Consider the following 18,174-nt stretch of genomic DNA (forward strand, 5'->3'; position numbering starts at 1 on the left):
AAAGCATATGTGCAGCCCTAGTACTGAGGGTTATTGCCAAGTTCTGCGGCTATCTAAAAGTTGTGAGAGTTAGGCACATTTGTACAAAGCCTCCAATCCTCCCTTATTAGGAAAAGCCTATGGAGGAAGTGTGCAGGTAGAAGGTATCTTAGCGTGAGTGGATACCTGTGGAGGCATTAAGAGATCAGAGGGGCAATACTTTTCTCACCTCAGTGCATGGCCTGGCCAGGCAGAACTCCCACCATCCTCCCAAGACTGATTCCGCCCATCATCCCTGACAGGTGAGGGCACCACCCAACCTCCCCTCTCCTGGCAGAGATATCAGCTTCAGGCACTTGGACCAAGCCAGTGCCCCTCTGCCCCGACCCTGCCCCTCCGGCAGCCTAGGGATGTCTTACTTCCAGACCTAATCAGATTACACCACAGATGCTGTAGCCTTTGAAGGCATCCCACAGGATCATTTTTAGCCCTTTAGAAAAGTACTGAGGTCCTTCTCAACTGGTTCCAGCCTCGCTGGCTGCTGGCTATTCCCCAAATATCCTCCCACTTCAGGGTCACTGCCCTTCCTGCTCCCTCAGCCTCAGAGCTGAGGGGACATTCTCTGCTCCCTGACATCCTCACAGCTAGCTTCCTCACTTCTCTCAGGTCCCTGCTCAACTGCCAACTCCTCAGAATGTCCCTCCCTAACACTGCAACACTTTCTATGCCCTGCTTGCTTTTTCTTCAGGAGACTGATCCCAACTTAACTTAATGCTTTCTGCTTATTTGGTTTGCCCGTGCTGTCAACTCCAGTCGGGAGAGTCTTTGTTTCATTCATGTTGTATCCCAGAATCAACAACCATACTTGACATACAGTAGGTACTCAATAAAGATATGTGACCAGAAACTTTGGCTCCTGTCTACCTCCTCAGCAAAGTCCTCCTCATTCCTCAGGTTCCAGATGCAAGAGCATTGCAGATAAAGTCTGCAAGCCTCAACAAACAACTTCAGGTCTTCTGGGTTCTAGCTTATGTTATTTTCTCTACCTGTAATGCCATTTACTCACTCCACCATCAATCCCATGAACTTCTATTCATTCTTCAAAACCCAGCTAAACAATGCCAACTTCATGAAGCCTTCATCAAAGCCCAGACATCTGGGTATCCCCATCTTGGCTCCATACATCCTACAGATAGCATTGCCTTATATTTCAAAAACTCTATTATTTATTTATTTATTTATTTTACTTTTCAGCTTTCCCCACCAGGCTGTGTATTTCTTCAGGGATAGAAAGCATCCCCTCATCTTTCTAGCTACTAATAAGGTGCCCAGAACATAGTAGGTGCTGAGAAAATGCTAAAAGAACATTCAAGGGAAGAAAATACACAAAGAGTTAGTTTTCCATACCACTGTGAAGGGCAAACAGACCTGGCAGAGTTTTCTCTAAGAATGTTGAAAAGTACCCATGCAGATTTTCAAATATCTCACTAAAGTCTTCCTTGTAAAATGAGCTATCACATATTAAACATGTACCCTGTATATGGGCCATATGCATATGCAAAGCATATGGGCCTCATCTGATGCTCTGGGCAACCCTGAGAGGTAGGTCCAATGACCATCGCAGTTTCAGAGGACCTGGCAGAGGCTCAGGAAGGCTATCCAAGCTGCCCAGGGTTGCACACTGGGCAAGTGGAGGAAGCACCGCTTAAACTGGGCTCCAGACTTGCTGGCTGAAGTCTATACTGTACTGTTGCTGTGATGGGGTGATATACTGGGAGGGGGGCCATCCAAACTTGCAGAAGTAGATGATGCCATGAAGTATTGGGTTTTGACTTAGGGGACAGGCTGCAGAGCACTTCTGATCCTGCAGTTGGCACAAAGGCCAACTCTGCATAAGGCTCAGCCATGAATCAGTCCTGGCAGAGGCAAGAGCTGAGCGCGGCACCAAGCCTCAGTACCAGGAACTAATTTGGGCACCCCACTTATAACCCATCATAGTTCTTAGTGTATGTTTTCTCCCTTCATCCTCACAGCAACTCAGAGAGGCTGGCAAGGTAGGGAACAGGGCTAATCCCCATCCCACAAATGGTAGAGTCAATCATGAACATTCTCTTTCTGAATTCAAAACTTCCCAAAGGGCCTAAGCTACGCTGGGCTTGGTACTGGTGAAGACTTGTTTAATTCTGTTCTCAGCCCTGCAGCGGGTGCTATCATTTCCAATTTAGAGACAAGAAAACCAAATTCCAAGGGGTTAAGAAAGAGCCATTTATTTACTCTTTAATTTGTCTCTCTCAACTAATATTTATTGAGCACCTAGAATGTGCTTGCAAGATAATAGAGAAAAAAACAGAATAGTCCTTGCTGGCATGGGGCTTATACACTAATGGAGGGCGAGAAGAAAACAGTCAAGTCAATGGAAACATGAGGATTTCAGCTAAGAACTGTGTAGACAATAAAACAGAGTGATGCAGATTGAGGGGGACAGGGAGTTGAATCAGCTGAATGTCAGAAGGACTTCACAAATGATATTTGAATTAAGACTCAATGATAAGAAGGAGTCAGACACACAGGGATCTGGTGAGGAATCTTCTAAACAAAGGGAATCACAAAAGGCTGAGACTGAGCCTGGGACAAGCCCAGTATGGACAAAGGATGGAAAGTAGCCCAGTGAAGAGGAGGAAAATGGCATGAGAGATGAGGAGTCTGAGAGAAAGGCAGCGACAGACCTGGGCCCACAGAGAGACTCAGTGCTTTCCTCCTGCTCCACTGCCTCCCCAGTTTTGTGTCCAAAGGAAAATCATCAGTTCAAGTGGCCACATAATTTAGAAATGAACAAATTTTTAAAAACCCCTCCAGTGTACACAAGCCAGAAAGATAAGACCTCATCCTCTGAACTGAATACCCCTTAGAGCTTAATTCGGGTGAAGCATACACGTGCTCAACAAAATTTGTTGTGTGGACAGCATGCAAAAGAGATTTCTTTTTTGTTGTTTGTTTGTTTGTTTTATTCAGTGAGAGGAGGGGAGGCATAGAGAAAGACTCCTGCATGAGTCCCAATCAGGGTCCAACCGGCAAGCCCACTAGGGGGTAATGCTCTGCCCATCTGCGGTGTTGCTCCTTTGCTCAGCAACGGAGATCTTCTTAGTGCCTGAGGCTGAGGTTAGCAGCCAGGGCCAACTCTCTCCAATCAAGCCATGGTGCAGGAGGGGAAGAGAAAGAGAGAGAGAGAGAGAGAGAGAGAGAGACAAGAGAGGGAAGGGTGAGGAAGCAGATAAGTGCTTCTCCGGTGTGCCCTGACTAGGAATTGAACGTGGGACATCCACACACCAGGCCAACATTCTACCACTGAGCCAACCAGCCAAGGCCAAAGTGATTTCAACTGTATACATCATGAGCATGAACTTGCTTACAAAACCTAGACCAAAGGGACTCGAGGGCCTGAGAAAGGGAAGTGAAAACAGGCCAAAGACTATCTGATGCTACAATGCTGGTTACACACACAATAGCATTCTAACCCACTAGAGGACACAAGTTCAAGTTTTAGAACTGAAAATATCTTCAGATAAATGCACAGATACCAGATGCATAATGAATTACTAAGGAAACCAGGATGGCCTAATTTTGAAATCTGAAATGAGGAACATAAGATACTCCTGCCCATAGGTACCCAGTCTGAGCCAGAATCCAGGACTGACTCTGGGCCTGAGCTGTTCTCATTGGCTAAGATGGTAATTTTAATTATACCCTGAAAAAGGAATGAAGCTTCAAGTTGGAGAGGGGGCAGATGCCCAAGGTCAAGGTGAAGCCTTGGATGGCTATGGGCAGGGAAGCAACCCCTTGTAAAAGTTTTTATGGTTATCTGTGCAGGCTTGTCTCACCCCTGTGTCTAGAGAGCTAGAATGGCATCTTACACTTCTGCCTCCTCCAAAAATGCAATATCCTTCCTATGTGCTCCAGGAGCTCAGACATTTGCCAAATGAATGAGCATACAGCCAGCCAATGCAGTCTACTCTGACCAAGTAATGTGACCCTGAATGAGGTTCCAGAGTTAGAGGCATGTGAAAAAGGACAAAAGGAGCCCACTGATGACATGAACAGAGGTGGGATATCCATAAGCCAGCCACAGAGGGAAACAGCAAAGAGAACTGGAGAAGAAACGTTTTTGAGGAAACTTAATCCAATACTTGAAGTGCTGTCACGGAGGGAAGGAATAAACCTGTTCTATCCAAAGCTCTGGAAGCCAACTGTTGGCTGAATTTAAGGAAGAACTTTCTCCTAGCATAGTATTTGTCAGACTGTGTTTAGTGTAATGCCAGCATTCAGGGATTGAGGGTGAGGGTGGGGGAGGGGAAAGAGTCCAAATGACTTCATTAAAAAATACATTTGGGAATTTGAGTTAATCAAAGATAACAGATGTTCTTACTGAAGGGCATAGCTTTCAAGCCCTTCTCAAATTTATGTGGCCTCAAATGGTTTTTTGTAGGATGCTCTGCACAGTTCCCTGAGTCTCTACCTTCCAAGCTTTTCTCTGGGGAAAAGATGAAGTGGAGCTGTCTGATAAAAGCATCTTTTGAAGGGGCAAGTATTACACCAGTATTTGAGTACTCTTACAGTGCAGAATTCAATGCTGCAAAAATGGTATAAATGCAGTATGAATAGAAAATTAGAGCCATGGGTTCCTCCTCCCAAGGATTTTCATCTTGAATGACCAAGTCACAGGCAAAAAGGCCCAGTGACACCTGAAGACACAGACTAGCTGTCCGATCCTGATCTCAGGGTCCAGATGGGTGGGTGATATGGATACTGTAAAGGGATTCTGGAAGTAATCAGTGCAGTTGCTGGGGAGCTGAGTGACAAGGTGAGCTCTTGCCAGGGCCCACTTTGACTCTTCTTATCTAGTGTTTTCTAGAAAATATTGCCTGCCTTCCTCTCATGCTCTATCCATTCTGTAATCATTCACTGGGGGCCCTCTATAGAGCAGCAACAGTGAGTAAAACCAGAGAAGGTGCTGCTTCATGACTGCCTCTGGGGAATTTAGAAAACAAACAAACACACTGTATAAATAATAGCTTAATTGTGGTTTTCCATATGTTACAAAGGAAATGAATGGTGCAAAACAACAGTTAAGTTACACAGACATTTGGTCGAGTGTGGGGTTTTAGGATGGGTTCTCTAAGGGAGCACAGAGACCATGTTTTACAATCCTCAGATGCTCAGGTCCGAAAGAAGTCTTGGTGACAGACCTCTGAGAAATCATAGCCTGACGGGGTTGAAAAAGGCCACACAGGCCCACACACCAAAGCAGCCTCCTCTTTAACACAATATTCTATGGATCCTCTATTTGAGACTATGATCCATTAGATGTGGTGAGGGCTGGAGAATTTGCATTTCTAGCTAGGTGACTCTAATACGGCTACTCTGCAGACTGCGTTTAAATAGCACCACTCCATCAGGTATTTTAAAAAGCACCACTCCATCAAGCATTTTAAAAGACCTAAATAAATGTAGAGCTATACCATGTTCATGAACCGAGAGGCTCAAACAGAAAGATGTCCATTTTCCTCAAATTAACCTATAAGTTCAATATACTCTCAACCAAAATTCCCACAGAATTGATTCATTCTTTATTGTTGCTTTTTTTTTTAACTTGACAAGCTGATTCTGAAATTCACTTGGAAGACTAAAACAATTTTGAAAAAAAACAAAGTGAGGGACTTTTCTTACCAGCTCAAGGCTTACACTAAAACTGTAAGTGTAGTATCAACACACGATTAGCAAAAGAGACCAATGGGACAGAACAGAGAAACCCCAAAACAGACCTGTGCTTTTAGGAAAACAATATGTAAATGATGGTACTACAAATCAATACTGAAAGAATGAACAATTCAGTAAATACTGCTGGAGAAACTGGTTATGTTTAAAAAATTAGATTCCTACCTTGTTATATGCAAAAACAAAATTCCAGGTAGGTTATATTCATAAGTGTGAAAAAAGAAAACTTCATAAAACTCTTAGAAGAAAATTTTTACAACTTTGGGGTAAGAAAATATATCCTAAGACGCCAGCTGTGTAAACCAAAAAGATCGACAAATTTGACTTCAATGAAACTGGAACTCCTATATGCCATAAATAAACAAGGAAAAAAAAGCCACACATTATATAACCTATTTGCAGCATAGATACTAATATCTAGAATATATCAAGATTTCCTACTTATGAGAAAAGACAAACTATCCAAAGAGAAAAGAATATGAGCAGTAAGTTCACAGAAAAGGAAACCCAAATTGGGAATAAAAAACATGAACAGATGCTTGACCTCCCAAGTAAATAGAGGAATGCATATTTAATATAGTGGGATACCATTTCATACCCACTACATTGGCAAAACTTAAGAACTCTGACCAGACCAAGTGCTGTCTAGTGTGTAAAGCAGTAGAATTTCTCACACATTCGTTTGGAGAAAAAATTATAGAGTAGTCCTTTTGGAAAGCAATTTGACATTATCCGATAAAACTGGCAATGCATGCACCCTACTGCCCAGCAATTCCACTCTTAAGTATATGGCCTAGAAACCTTCATTCATGCACACAGAGAAGCACAGGCAAGACATCCACTCAGCGTGCTTAATAACAGTGGGAAACTGGAGATAGTCTAAATGCCCATTCAGAGGAGCTCGCTAAATACAATGTAGTCTTTTTATACACTGAAACTACATAGCAGGAAAAAAATGAATGAACCAAAGCTCCATGTATCAGTAGAAATACATCTCAAAATCAGTATTGAACAAAAACACAATGTTGTAAAAAAGGTAAGTAATGGATATCATTAATATAAAATTTTAAACATGCAAGAAAGACCTAAGTACTATTTGGGTTTTGTATATACATACAGCACTAACATGAGAATGATAAACATAAATTCAGCATGAGAGAGGAAAGGAAAGGAATGGTACTTGGGAAAAAAATAAAAATCACTCATAAAACCCACTGCCCTTTTACATTATTATTAATCAGCATTTCACAGTGTTAATGACACTCCCCTAGGGTTGTTCAGTGAACAACCAGTACAACCATACGTGGCAGCCCTGTAACTCCCACGTCATAAACCCCTTTTGCACACTGATGAAAAACACCCATCTCCTGGGAAATGCCCACCCATACAATTACTGTTTGTAATGTCCATGGACTCAGACATCTCCCCAACAACAATCAGTAGCGGCCTTACACTGGTCAAACACTTCTGGGAATGAGTGCTCACAACCTTCAGAAGTACTTACAGAAAATGCTGTGAGACTAAGCTCCTCCTTAAGCACATTTGAAACCTGCCTCTTCATAACCTCTATCCATTAAAGTTCATCCACTTCAGCTACTGAAAGAAAGCTCACCTGTTCCCCTGGAGATTTTGCTTTCCAGGCTAAATATACTCTTAACTTGGCTTACTGAAAACATCTTCTTTTCTTAAAAATGAATTTTTAAACTGTCCATCTTTTTACCAAGAATTTTTTGCCCTAATAAGCAGCTAGGTATGTTGACATGTCATCAAAGAATAAGAAGGTATTTCTCTCAGCTGTCCCTTTGGGAAACCTCTAAAGAGCTCCATTCTGGCTTCCAATGCTGTCAAATGCCGATGGAAGCCAGAAAGTGCGAACTGAGTTAGGGTCAGACTTTTCCCCATGGGTCATGGAAATATTAAGTGAGCAGAACCAGGATGGAGCCCCCACAAGCCAAGGGAGACAAGTCATATTCCACTTACTCCCAAAACTCCATAACAGGGGAGGTGGCGTTCTGCAGGGACACATGGCTGTGGTTGCTCATGTTCAGCTTCTGGAACTCCACACAATTCTCTACAGTGGAAACAAGACAAGAAATATAAGATTAACCTCCACAAGGGCTGGATCTTGGAAAATATTCAGAGCCAATGGAACAACCAGGGAGTTTTACCTTGCTGTCTCAAGTAAACATGCCTCAAAGAACATTAGGAGTAAAATCAATAAACCACAAACAGTTTGAGAGGTTTGGTCTGATTCAAAAGTTTTGGGGGCAGGGAGCCTTTTCTCTCTCATTCTTACTCAATGTGACCTGTCACACTCTTTCTTCCTGCCTGTTCCCAAATCTCCTCTCCTTTTTTCTACTTCCCCATCAAAGGTCTGTTCATGCATTTACTTGTCCTGCTCAGTGGCCCTGGATGAATATGTGATGATTGGATGAATTGACATGAGACTACATGTGCAAAGAATCCCTGGTTTCTTCATAATTCCTTCCCTCCTTCAATCAACCTAAGGAAGAAGTTACTGAATTCCTCTTCTCATTTCAGGAAACTTCATGACCAGGAGAGATTTGAAACTCAAGTAAAAACATCCAAGCCTTTAAGGCCCAGATCAACCAGTATACCTGTCCCCTAGGAAGCCTCCCCTGATCTCCCTTACCTGAATTCTAAGAAAGTTAGAATTTAAAGAGCCTCCAAGGAACCACTGTTTCTAATTATTTTGAAGAAGGAAAATCTAAGGTTCAGAAGTTTTCAAGGGACTCCCCAAACCATACCCTCTCCCTCCTCTACAAGCCACTTGCCAGTTAGAGGCAGAATCAGGAATCGACCCCAGCCAGGGCCCCATCTCCTTTTCCGTGGTCATCGTCAAGTTCTGTCTGCCATCATGAGACCCATGCCTGTTTACAGCACCCCTCTGTTTACAGAGCCGCCTTGGCCACCACACAGTAAGCTACCAAGGTCAGGGCCTCCTGCACCCACCCACTTCAGGGTTCCTATCCTCCACACAGTGGCCAGGATATGAAGCCAGTGTTTCGCTTTACTCTTGGCACTTTTCACGTGTATACATCCCTCCAAACTATATCTGCAATCTCTGCAGGCAGGAAGCACCTCATATATGTGTTGTTTCACACATCTCCAGTGTTCACATGCCTTTAGAAAAAAGGCAGTGCAAACCAAAGGAAGAAAAGTTTTGCAGTCCACTGGGGAAATTTCTGCACATTGTCTGCCTGCTTCCCTCTCCCCTCAGCAAGTGCTAACCATATTCTGAATGGAGGTGGTGTGTGGGGTCCACAGAAGTCCTGAGAAGAGTCTGGAAACCTGATACTATAGGCAAAAGGTGTGGATGTGCCCTTGTACCTTTTTCTGGGGAAAGGAGCCCTTGATTTCCATAAGATTCTCTAAAATTGTTTCTCAAAATTTTTCTCCTAGAGTAAAAAAATTTCTCAGACATCCAAGTTTGACATGGCATTTTTATTAAGATAATCATTAATCGTATATAAATAAACAATGAGTTATAAAGTCTTTGTAATTATGGCATTAATAAAACTATAAAATCAGAATTAAATACTAATTAAATACCAACTAAATTTAAATTGCTAGCATAAAGTGGAAAGATAATGTCATTATGTGATATTAAATGGATTTCAACAGAAAAATGGACTGACAGGTAGGAGGCAGAGTCTACAGGGTTCGGCTAGCCTTTTCTTCCATTCCTTAATTTGAGACTCAATTCTACCACCAGTTTTCTCTGTTCATGCTTTTGCAAAATCTTTATTCCTACAGTTTGTGGCATTCCTAACTGGAACTTCATTTAGTACTAATGGACCATTTATAAATTAAATCTCTGCTCTTTTTCTCTTGGCTGCCATCATCTTATTTACCAAGAATACATCTTCAATTATAAACACGCACAAAGTCAAGCATTGAAATCTCCTGATTGTCCTCAGTTATAAAGTGGTAGCACAGAAGATCCAGAACATGTGCATATTTTTAGAGTATTCTCAAAATAAATACACACAATTAAATTATCATGGAGTGTTCATGGGCCTCCAAGAATACATCCTTGTATTTTACCTTGATAAACATCTCTATGAGGTTCCTGGCCAAAGAAAGGTTAAGAACCAGGGTCCTAAGGAGAGACAGTGAAACCTCCACAAAATGCAATAGGCTAGAGAGCAGGGCAAAGCTATGCAGGGCTAGTAACTAGTTTATAACACTTTCTAGGCTTAATGCCTGCTATTCCTCCTGTAGGTGACTGACATCCCACCTAATCTTTCTGCAGCTCAGTCTTCAGGATGACAGGCCACTCCCAGAGACAACCTAACCAAATGGATGGTGAATAGCTTAAAGCAAGTATGCCAATTTCAGTCAAAAGGCAGTGGCTGCCTGGAGCACTGCTGAGAAGAGTTCTGAGGCCAAGACTAGACTCTGCAATCAATTAGTGATGTCTGCTGTAAGCACAGCTATCATAGATAGGAGCTGGAATGTATTTGCCTTCTCTGGATTATGATTCAGTCCTAATAGGATGACAAATTAAAAAGAAAATAGTATATTAGAATCTAAGGTCATCTAAAAAGTTATCCATTCAAACAGTAGAACCCCTCACACCCCCACTTTGTCCCCCAAAGGCTCAATCCCTGATTTGGCAAAGTTAGGAAAAAGCATCACCATTTTCTACCCGTGCCACTTCCTGGACCGGGGCTTAGCTCAGGTTTCAGGGCTACAACCCAGAAAATGAACCCAGACCCAGTACAGAACTGACCTCCAATTTCAGTGGAATCTGGACTCACAGAGAGAGGCCAGAGGCCAGGATTGATCTCCAGGACAAAGACACCCCCCCAATTCCAGGTCCCCCAGCAGGACCAGCAGAGAGACCCTTCCTGGGGGCCATACCTGTGTTCCACTCATGCTCACAGGTGGCCCAGGGGAGTTCCGTGGTAAAGCAGTTGCTCAGGTAGAAAATGGCCCATGCCAAGATGATGATGTAGTAAACATTTAGATGGGCTTCGATCACCTGTGTTGCATAGCCAATGCCTGAAAGAACAAGGAAAAGGAGCTATCTGAATCTCTGTCCACCTTATAATAAACAGTCTCAGCTACTCTTTATAGCCTGACATCACCCAGGCATCATTTTGTTTTCTGATTAACTCAATCCTTACCTTCAAATAAAGGGCAAACTTTTCTCCAACATGTAATACCACCTTCACTTGTAAATTGTCCCAGAGCTGTTTCCAGGAAAAAAACAGGAATTCCACAACAAATAAAAAATACCACGTAGGGAATCAGGAATGCCCCTGCAAGAGTGCAAAATATGGGAATGAGATTAAAATTTCTTCTACTATTTTATGTTGAGTACAAGAAATCTTTAATAAGCACCTACTACATGCAATAAAAAATGTTCTCTAAGCTTGAGCTCAGGTTGCTGCAAAGAGGACCAGAGTCAGAAAATGTGGCCCTGGGTTTGTGCCCTCTGCCACCTACGACCTTCAGTAATCTACCTCATATCTCCCTGCCTCAACTTTTCCCTCTGTAATATGGGGCTTTACTACTTAATCTGCGCCACTTGTCTCACAGAATTATTGTGCAGATAAGATGATAATGTAAAAAAATGTTTTATTAGATTGATTCTTTTATTTTACAATTTATTATTATTATTATTATTTTTTTTAGCGAGAGAGACAGAGACTGAGAGAGGACAGATAGGACAGACAGACAGGAAGGGAGAGAGATGAGAAGCATCAGTTCTTCATTGTGGCATCTTATTTGTTCATTGATTGCTTTCTTATATGTGCCTGGACCAGGGGACTACAGCAGAGCCAGTGACCCCTTGCTCAAGCCAGCAACCTTGGGATCAAGCCAGTGACCTTTGGGCTCAAGCCAGCGACCATAGAGTCATGTCTATGATCCCACACTCAAGCTGGTAAGTTCACACTCACGCAGGATGAGCCTGCGCTCAAGTCAGTGACCTCAGGGTCTCAAACCTGGGTCCTTAGTGTCCTAGGCCAATGCTCTATCCACTAAACCACTGCCTGGTGATTCTTTTATTTTACATCTCACCCTCCAACACAGGTCAAATTCATTCCCTCCCTGAATGCTGCAACCTTCTTTGTTTTTCTAAAGTAATTTCAAAAGGCCAGGTGAGAGGACCCCTTCTTCTTATTTACTTTGGAAGTGACCTGCAAAACATCTTTTCCATAAAGAAAAACTTTTTTTGAAAGAGAGAGAGAAGAAATGAGAGGAGAGACAGGACATGGAGCTGCTCCTGTATGAGCCCTGACCAGGGAATTGAACAAGTAACCTCCACACTCTGGGACGATGCTCCAACCAACTGAGCTATCTGGTCAAGGATTAATCAGAAAAGCATTCTTAAGGATATATGCAATGAGCAGTATCAGGCCCCTACACCTGAGGCTCAGGTATAAAGCTGAGTTATAAAGAGTTTGCATCAAGAATCTGTCCAGAAAGGCTGCCTTTGGATCAATCTAAGAAAAGACCACCATAAGCCTTAGTGCTCCTATTTGAAACACAATAGCCACTGCCTATGCCTTTCTGTGAAACAAATTAAATAACCGAGGTGAAAATGAGGTATTACAACCAGAAAGGGATTTTTCCAAATTTCTCATTCTCTAATAACAAAGCATGAAAACACATGCCATTGTCCACCATCTTATCTCACAAATGAAGGCTTTAATCGAAATTGCTCTTTGCTAAATGAAGACTCTCTAACTGTAGGATCAGTAGCAAGAATTTTGATCAATCCTGATAGTAGAACCATATCTACCATATTTTGAAAGGCTCTTAGTTTTTCTGGGCAATACACTATTTTTAGTTTCACATTGAGAAAGAAATACTTTACACTATTATTGGAATCTCTGAGTAGAGCTGTGTGGATATTTTTTTCAAAGGCAAATCATTGATAAGCAGATACCCCAACTATATTAGAAGGCAAAAGCATGTGAATAGCAATAAGAGGGCCTGTTTGCTGCATTTAAATCTAAGTGATTAAACAAGTTGCAGCAGTTTCCCTAATATGCTATAATTTACCTGTGAATCCTTTCCTAAAAAATGACACTTTTTAAAAGTCTTCGGCTTATGCCTATCCACAAAGCTAGTAATCCATAAGGTATATAGCTCAATTAAACCACAACATCTGTGTACCCAAGGAAACTCTTGGTAAGTTAGAGAGAAAAAGAAGACTCGTTTTTAAACTTTACTCACTACAACTTCTTTAATCTGTGACAAAATTTGTAATTAACCCAACTTACTCTGTTTTCTGCTTTTAAGAATGCTTTTAGTTTGGGCACAAAAACTTCCTGTATAAAAAATTATTCTAAGACAACTTTTGTCTGTGACTATACCAAAGGGTTTTCACTGATTTCTAAGCAGACATGGCAGCTTATGAAGGCTGAATCTAAAAAAAAGAGGCGGGATTCATGGCTGAGGGTGCAGGGCACGTTCAGAGTCCCTGAGTCCACTCCCACTCTGCCCCTTGACAAACCAACAATACCAGCAGCCACTTCATTACCAGTGTAGAGGAGACTTAGAGCAGCCTGTGCCTTCAGGATGAATGTCTCCAAAGAAAGGGTTCAGGCCAAGTAATACCCTGTTTGCTCTCCCTGCAGCTGCTCATTCAGGAGGTCTTGCTCCACACAATCTAACAGCATGGTCCCTGCCAGCCAACTTTACACTACCTTCACTGAGGTCTGGGATCTGGTCTGGAGGGGCAGGGTAACAGCAAAGACAGGGAAGAATACATAGAAACAAACTTTTGGAGGGGAAACTATGCCACCCAGTAAGCTTTATAAGGTTCCTTGCCTTGGTACTGCTGGCTGTTCTGATGATAATGACAGGTCAGGGTTTCTGAAGTCTGGAGCCCACTCATTGAACTGAGAGATTTGAGAATTCACTGCTACATCTCTACCAAACTTACTTGGATACCTTGTCACTACAAAGGATTGTCTCATCATCTTCCTTTCCCTGACGCCCACCCCCAAGTTCTAAGCAGCTCCTAAACATTAAATCAATGTTGTTGCTATTTGTTGTGGGTGATTGTGAGACAAGTAACAGAAACTGCCCGAGTCCAATTCTTCCACCAGAGAGGCCTTAGAAAGAACCTTAAGAGCGAAGCAAAGACTGGGCAGGAAAGCAAAACAGCAGCGCCTAACCAAAGAAGCCTCCCTGTCGTCAGTCTAACCCCAGTTTAAAAAAAGGCCTTTGGTGTCAGAATGCTACCTTTATCACCAAGTGACTTCTCTGACCCTTAATTTTCTCATTTGCACAATGGGTGAGATGACTCTAAGAATGAAATGGGATGCCGAGTACGGAGCTGACATTTCAGTAAATGCTCAAAACCAAGCCCCTTTTCTTCATGGAGGTTTCCAGTTAGGAAAGCTGAGGCTCAAAGGGGCTGTCTGTCTCCTGCCGCCAAAAGCAGTGCAGCTCGCAAACGCAAGAGCTTCGAAGAACAGGGCACCTCCAGCTGGAACAGAATTCACCTGGCGGAGAAGTCCTCACGTGCTAGCAGGCTGCACGTCGGGTGCGAAGAGCACCTGCGCATGCGCACTGGGAAGGTGAGCCTTACAGGGGTAAGCGCGACAGGTGACCCGAAGCCTGCTTTCTCCCGAGGGTCCCGTTACACGCAGGCGCGGGAGGGGTCTCGCGCGCACTCCTAGCTTCCCAGCCCCCACCGGCCGGTTCTCCTTCCCTGCAGCCTCCCCAGTGCCGCGGGCCCGCCTCACCTCCTCCGTTCTTGTAGCACAGGTAAGGGAAGCGCCACACGTTACCAAGCCCGATAATCTCCCCGGCCACGCTTAGCACGAACTCCACCTTGTTGTTCCAGTGGCCGCGTTCGTGGACCGCCTTGTCGCGCTTGTCGCGCGGGTCGCGCGCGGTCGCCGCGCCCCCGCCGCCCCCCGGTGCCTCAGACTCCCGCGCCTCCTCAGCAGCCTTCCCGTTATCCAGAGGCAGCGCCTTCTCCGCCGTCATGGCCGCGCTGGCTGCCTCGTGCGCCCGGCCAGCTCTGCGCCGCCGCCCCGGGCGGGCTGGCTTTTCAGGAGGCGCGAGCGGGCGGGCGGGAGGGGGAGGCAGGGGGTGGAGCTGAGGGGCCGGGCCGGGCCGGGCGGCTGGGCTCGGGGACCGGCCGCGGCGCTGCGCCCGGGCCTCAGGACGCTCGCGCCGCCGCAGCCGGCTCGGCCCGGCAGCCTGCGAGCCCCTCAGGCGCGCCCAGAGCGTGGCGCGCGCCGAGCGCCTTCGAGCACCTCGCGCGCTCTGAGCGCCCTGCGTGCCCTTCCGGTTCGGGGTCCTGCCGCCGGTCTGCGAGGACAGGAGTGGGAGCGCCCACTCAGGCCTAGGCTGGGCTCCTTCAACACGCCTTGACGTCCCACCATCTCTGTAACCTCCAAACGCTTGGACCGCGGGTTTTCATCTTAATAAGAGAAGTGGGCTCTACGCCCGGCTCCTCCAACTTCGGCGTGCACGCCAAGCACCTGCGGTCTGGTTGAACTGCAGTCTCTGGTCGAGGGGGTCGGGCTGGGCCGGAGCTGCTGCGTTTCTAACCAGCGCCCCGGGACTGCGGATGCTGCTGGTCTGGGGGCCACGCTCGGAAGAAAAAGGGAGAAAATGAACTCTTGGTTTCTTGCCAGTGCTCAGGAACTGTGAGCTTCCCGAGGCTGGGGACACCTCCAGATCTTGTTCATCCTAGTGCCCACTGCTCTAAAGCCAGTGAGTCAGGACAGTGTGGCAGTTCAGTGCTTCTGTCAGGAGGCAGGCGAATCTAAATTGAATCTCATTCTTCACACTTAGTGTGAAGTCCTCCGACCACTCTATGCCTGTGTTTTCTGATCTGCCTTTCTTATGGGGTGAGAAATATTTATAAGTGCTTAATGCACTGGAAGTGCTCAGTGAACATAGCAGTTGTCAATACTGTCATACAATGTGTAGACACACACGTACACTATTTGTACATATTCTTGTTTAATGCTGGTCTCCCCACTCAATTGTGAGGATGATATATAGGGTGGGGCAAAAGTAGGTTTACAATTGTGAATACATGAAACACAGAATTTATTCTTGTATTATTACATATTAAGTATTGTATTATTTTCCATACAAAAAATTGTAAACCTACTTTGGCCCCACTGTACATTCTTTTTGTTTATTATAATAGCCACAGAGCCTAGTACAAGACCTAGCACATAGAAGTTGCTCAAAGAGCAAAAGAGGAAGGAAAGGATAAAAGAAAGGGAGGAAGGGAGAAGGAAGAAAAGGGAAAGAATGTCAGATCTGCAAGGGGCCGCAAAGATAATCAGATCCACCTCAGTCTTCTCACAGCCCTGGGAAGTCCAGCCAGTGAGCTCTTGCTAAGCCACCCACTGTGCTCCCCATCTGTCCCTTGGAGCTCCCCTGGGGCTGTCTCAGGGAGAGCCTCCCTGTCTTGTAGTGTTCAGCTTTTCCTTTCTTTCTGACTTACAACTGCTCAACTCTTTCCCCACCTCTCTCCTTCCTGCCACCATCTTCCCCTTTCAGGCCTCCTTCCTCCCTTTTCCCTCACTGTCATATTTCTTGAAAGAGTAAGTTTACAGGCTGCCGCCCTGTCTTCACCTCCCACTCATTCCTCAGCCCACAGCAATCTGGCACTCACCACCACCACTCTTCTGAAAATGCTACCTGTGAAGTCCCAGAAGCCCTCTTAACTTGGCAGATCCTACAGTTCCTTGTCCAGCCCCATCCTACCTGACCTAGAGGTAACGTTCTGCACCATTATTCCATTTTTTTTTTTCTTAAAATTCACATTTGCATAATTTTCTGAACATTGCCTGCCTCAGCTGCAATTTCTCTCCCTATTTCTCTGATCTTCCTCTCTCTCCTCTTAAATTTGGTCTTCCTCATGACTTCCTCAACTAAATGCTGGTGGTTCTCCAGTCTATGTCCCCACATGCTGTTCTGGGTGTGTTCAAAAGCAAAGATCCTGAAGAATGTTAGGGTGAAAGTAAACTGAATTCAGGTAGATGTTGGTTCAGATCCAGGTTCTGCCCCTCATGTGTATCTCTTGCCTTGTACCCCTCCTCTGCCAGATGGGGTTAATATTAGTTCTGACCTCATTGGGTAGGTGGAAGTGCTAAAAGCCTTGGATGCAGTAGCTGCTCTGTGAACAGTAGCTATTATTTTTATTGTGATGATGATGGTGGTGGTGTCATTCCCTTACTTAAAAGTCTTCACTAGCCATTCTTTTCCTACAGGATAAAAATCAAATTGCTGACCCTGGCTTTCAGAATTACTCCACAGTCTGATTGTCTCAGCCTTTCCTTCAATATTAATATCATTTTTCTCCCATGCTAAAACTCCACATCAGTACTTTAATGTCCGTTTGAGGTGATCCTCATTGCTACATATAGAATGGGTAATAAAGAAAAAAAATTCATCTTTGACCCTGACAATCCCTGCATACAGTAGACACTTAGTGCGTAGGAGTCCATTTGTTAAATGAACAACTATGTCAAATGTCAGAAACACATTCCCAACTCTTATTGTTGCAATATTAGGCTATCACCCAAGAATCTGTGTAAACCTCCTTTGAATCTAATTACATTTCACCTTGTACTGCTCTTCAGCATAATTAGCTCCAGGAATTGACTTCCTCTGAGCAGCTGTGATTCTATGAGACCTGCTTAAGAAGTAGCATTGAACCAGAGTGAGAAGGGAGAGGAGAGGCAGGGCATTCTCTGGTGGGGACCTGGGCTCAGTTATACCAATGGATACTCTGTGACCTTGGGTTACATTCCTTAACTTCTGAGGTTTGGTATCCTCAGTTCATTAAATTGCTCCTGATTATATTTATACTTTAGGGTGGTTTTAGAGGTGAAGTGAGACTACTTTTGGAGAAGAACATTGTGCATTTCCTAACATCCCAAACTCACCCCTCAAGTTTTAATATTTTTCTTCATGAAAGTTGAACTAGTCAATTTCCTTCGTTAGAATTTAGTAAGTATTTAAAGTCCATCTTTTGAAAAGCCTTAATCTGTTTACTCTGTCCTTATCCAGAAGAGCCCACATCTCCCCCATCACATTGGCACCTCTCTGGACCTTTATCATCTAATTCTTTCTTTGTTGAGATACAATGACCTGAAGATCAGCAAGGAGAATAGGGGCCATGTCTCATCCCAGAGCTAATCCTGATGTAACACAGCATGCTGGTTAGGGATGCAGGCTCTGCAGTCATACTTCCTGGGTTCAAAGTCCAGCTGTACCACCATGGCAAAATACTCTGATCCTCAGTTTCCTTATCTGTAAAATGAGGGTACTAATAGTATCTACCTTTTAATTGTTATGAAGATTAAATGAGTTAGTATTTGTAAAGCACTTGGATTTGTGCCTAATTAGACATGTTTGTTTAAGTGAATATCTAAATATATCTCAGAGAACAGAAATGAC

General features: G+C 44.2%; 1 protein-coding gene across 1 annotated transcript in view; it reads right to left on the reverse strand.

Moving 5' to 3' along the window:
- SLC6A11 (solute carrier family 6 member 11) overlaps positions 1 to 14,834 on the reverse strand; it is a 125,439-nt gene extending 110,605 nt beyond the window's left edge. The window contains exons 1-4 of the mRNA XM_066350729.1: positions 14,484 to 14,834; positions 10,905 to 11,039; positions 10,639 to 10,779; positions 7,732 to 7,822 (exon numbers count right to left, since the gene is read on the reverse strand). Coding sequence (XP_066206826.1) covers positions 7,732 to 7,822; positions 10,639 to 10,779; positions 10,905 to 11,039; positions 14,484 to 14,730 — 614 coding nt within the window. The 5' untranslated portion in view covers positions 14,731 to 14,834. The remainder of the gene's footprint in view (positions 1 to 7,731; positions 7,823 to 10,638; positions 10,780 to 10,904; positions 11,040 to 14,483) is intronic.
- Between the last annotated feature and the right edge of the window lie 3,340 nt (positions 14,835 to 18,174).

This window comes from Saccopteryx leptura, chromosome 10 (assembly GCF_036850995.1).
Source record: "Saccopteryx leptura isolate mSacLep1 chromosome 10, mSacLep1_pri_phased_curated, whole genome shotgun sequence".
NCBI classification, from domain to species: Eukaryota; Metazoa; Chordata; class Mammalia; order Chiroptera; family Emballonuridae; genus Saccopteryx; species Saccopteryx leptura.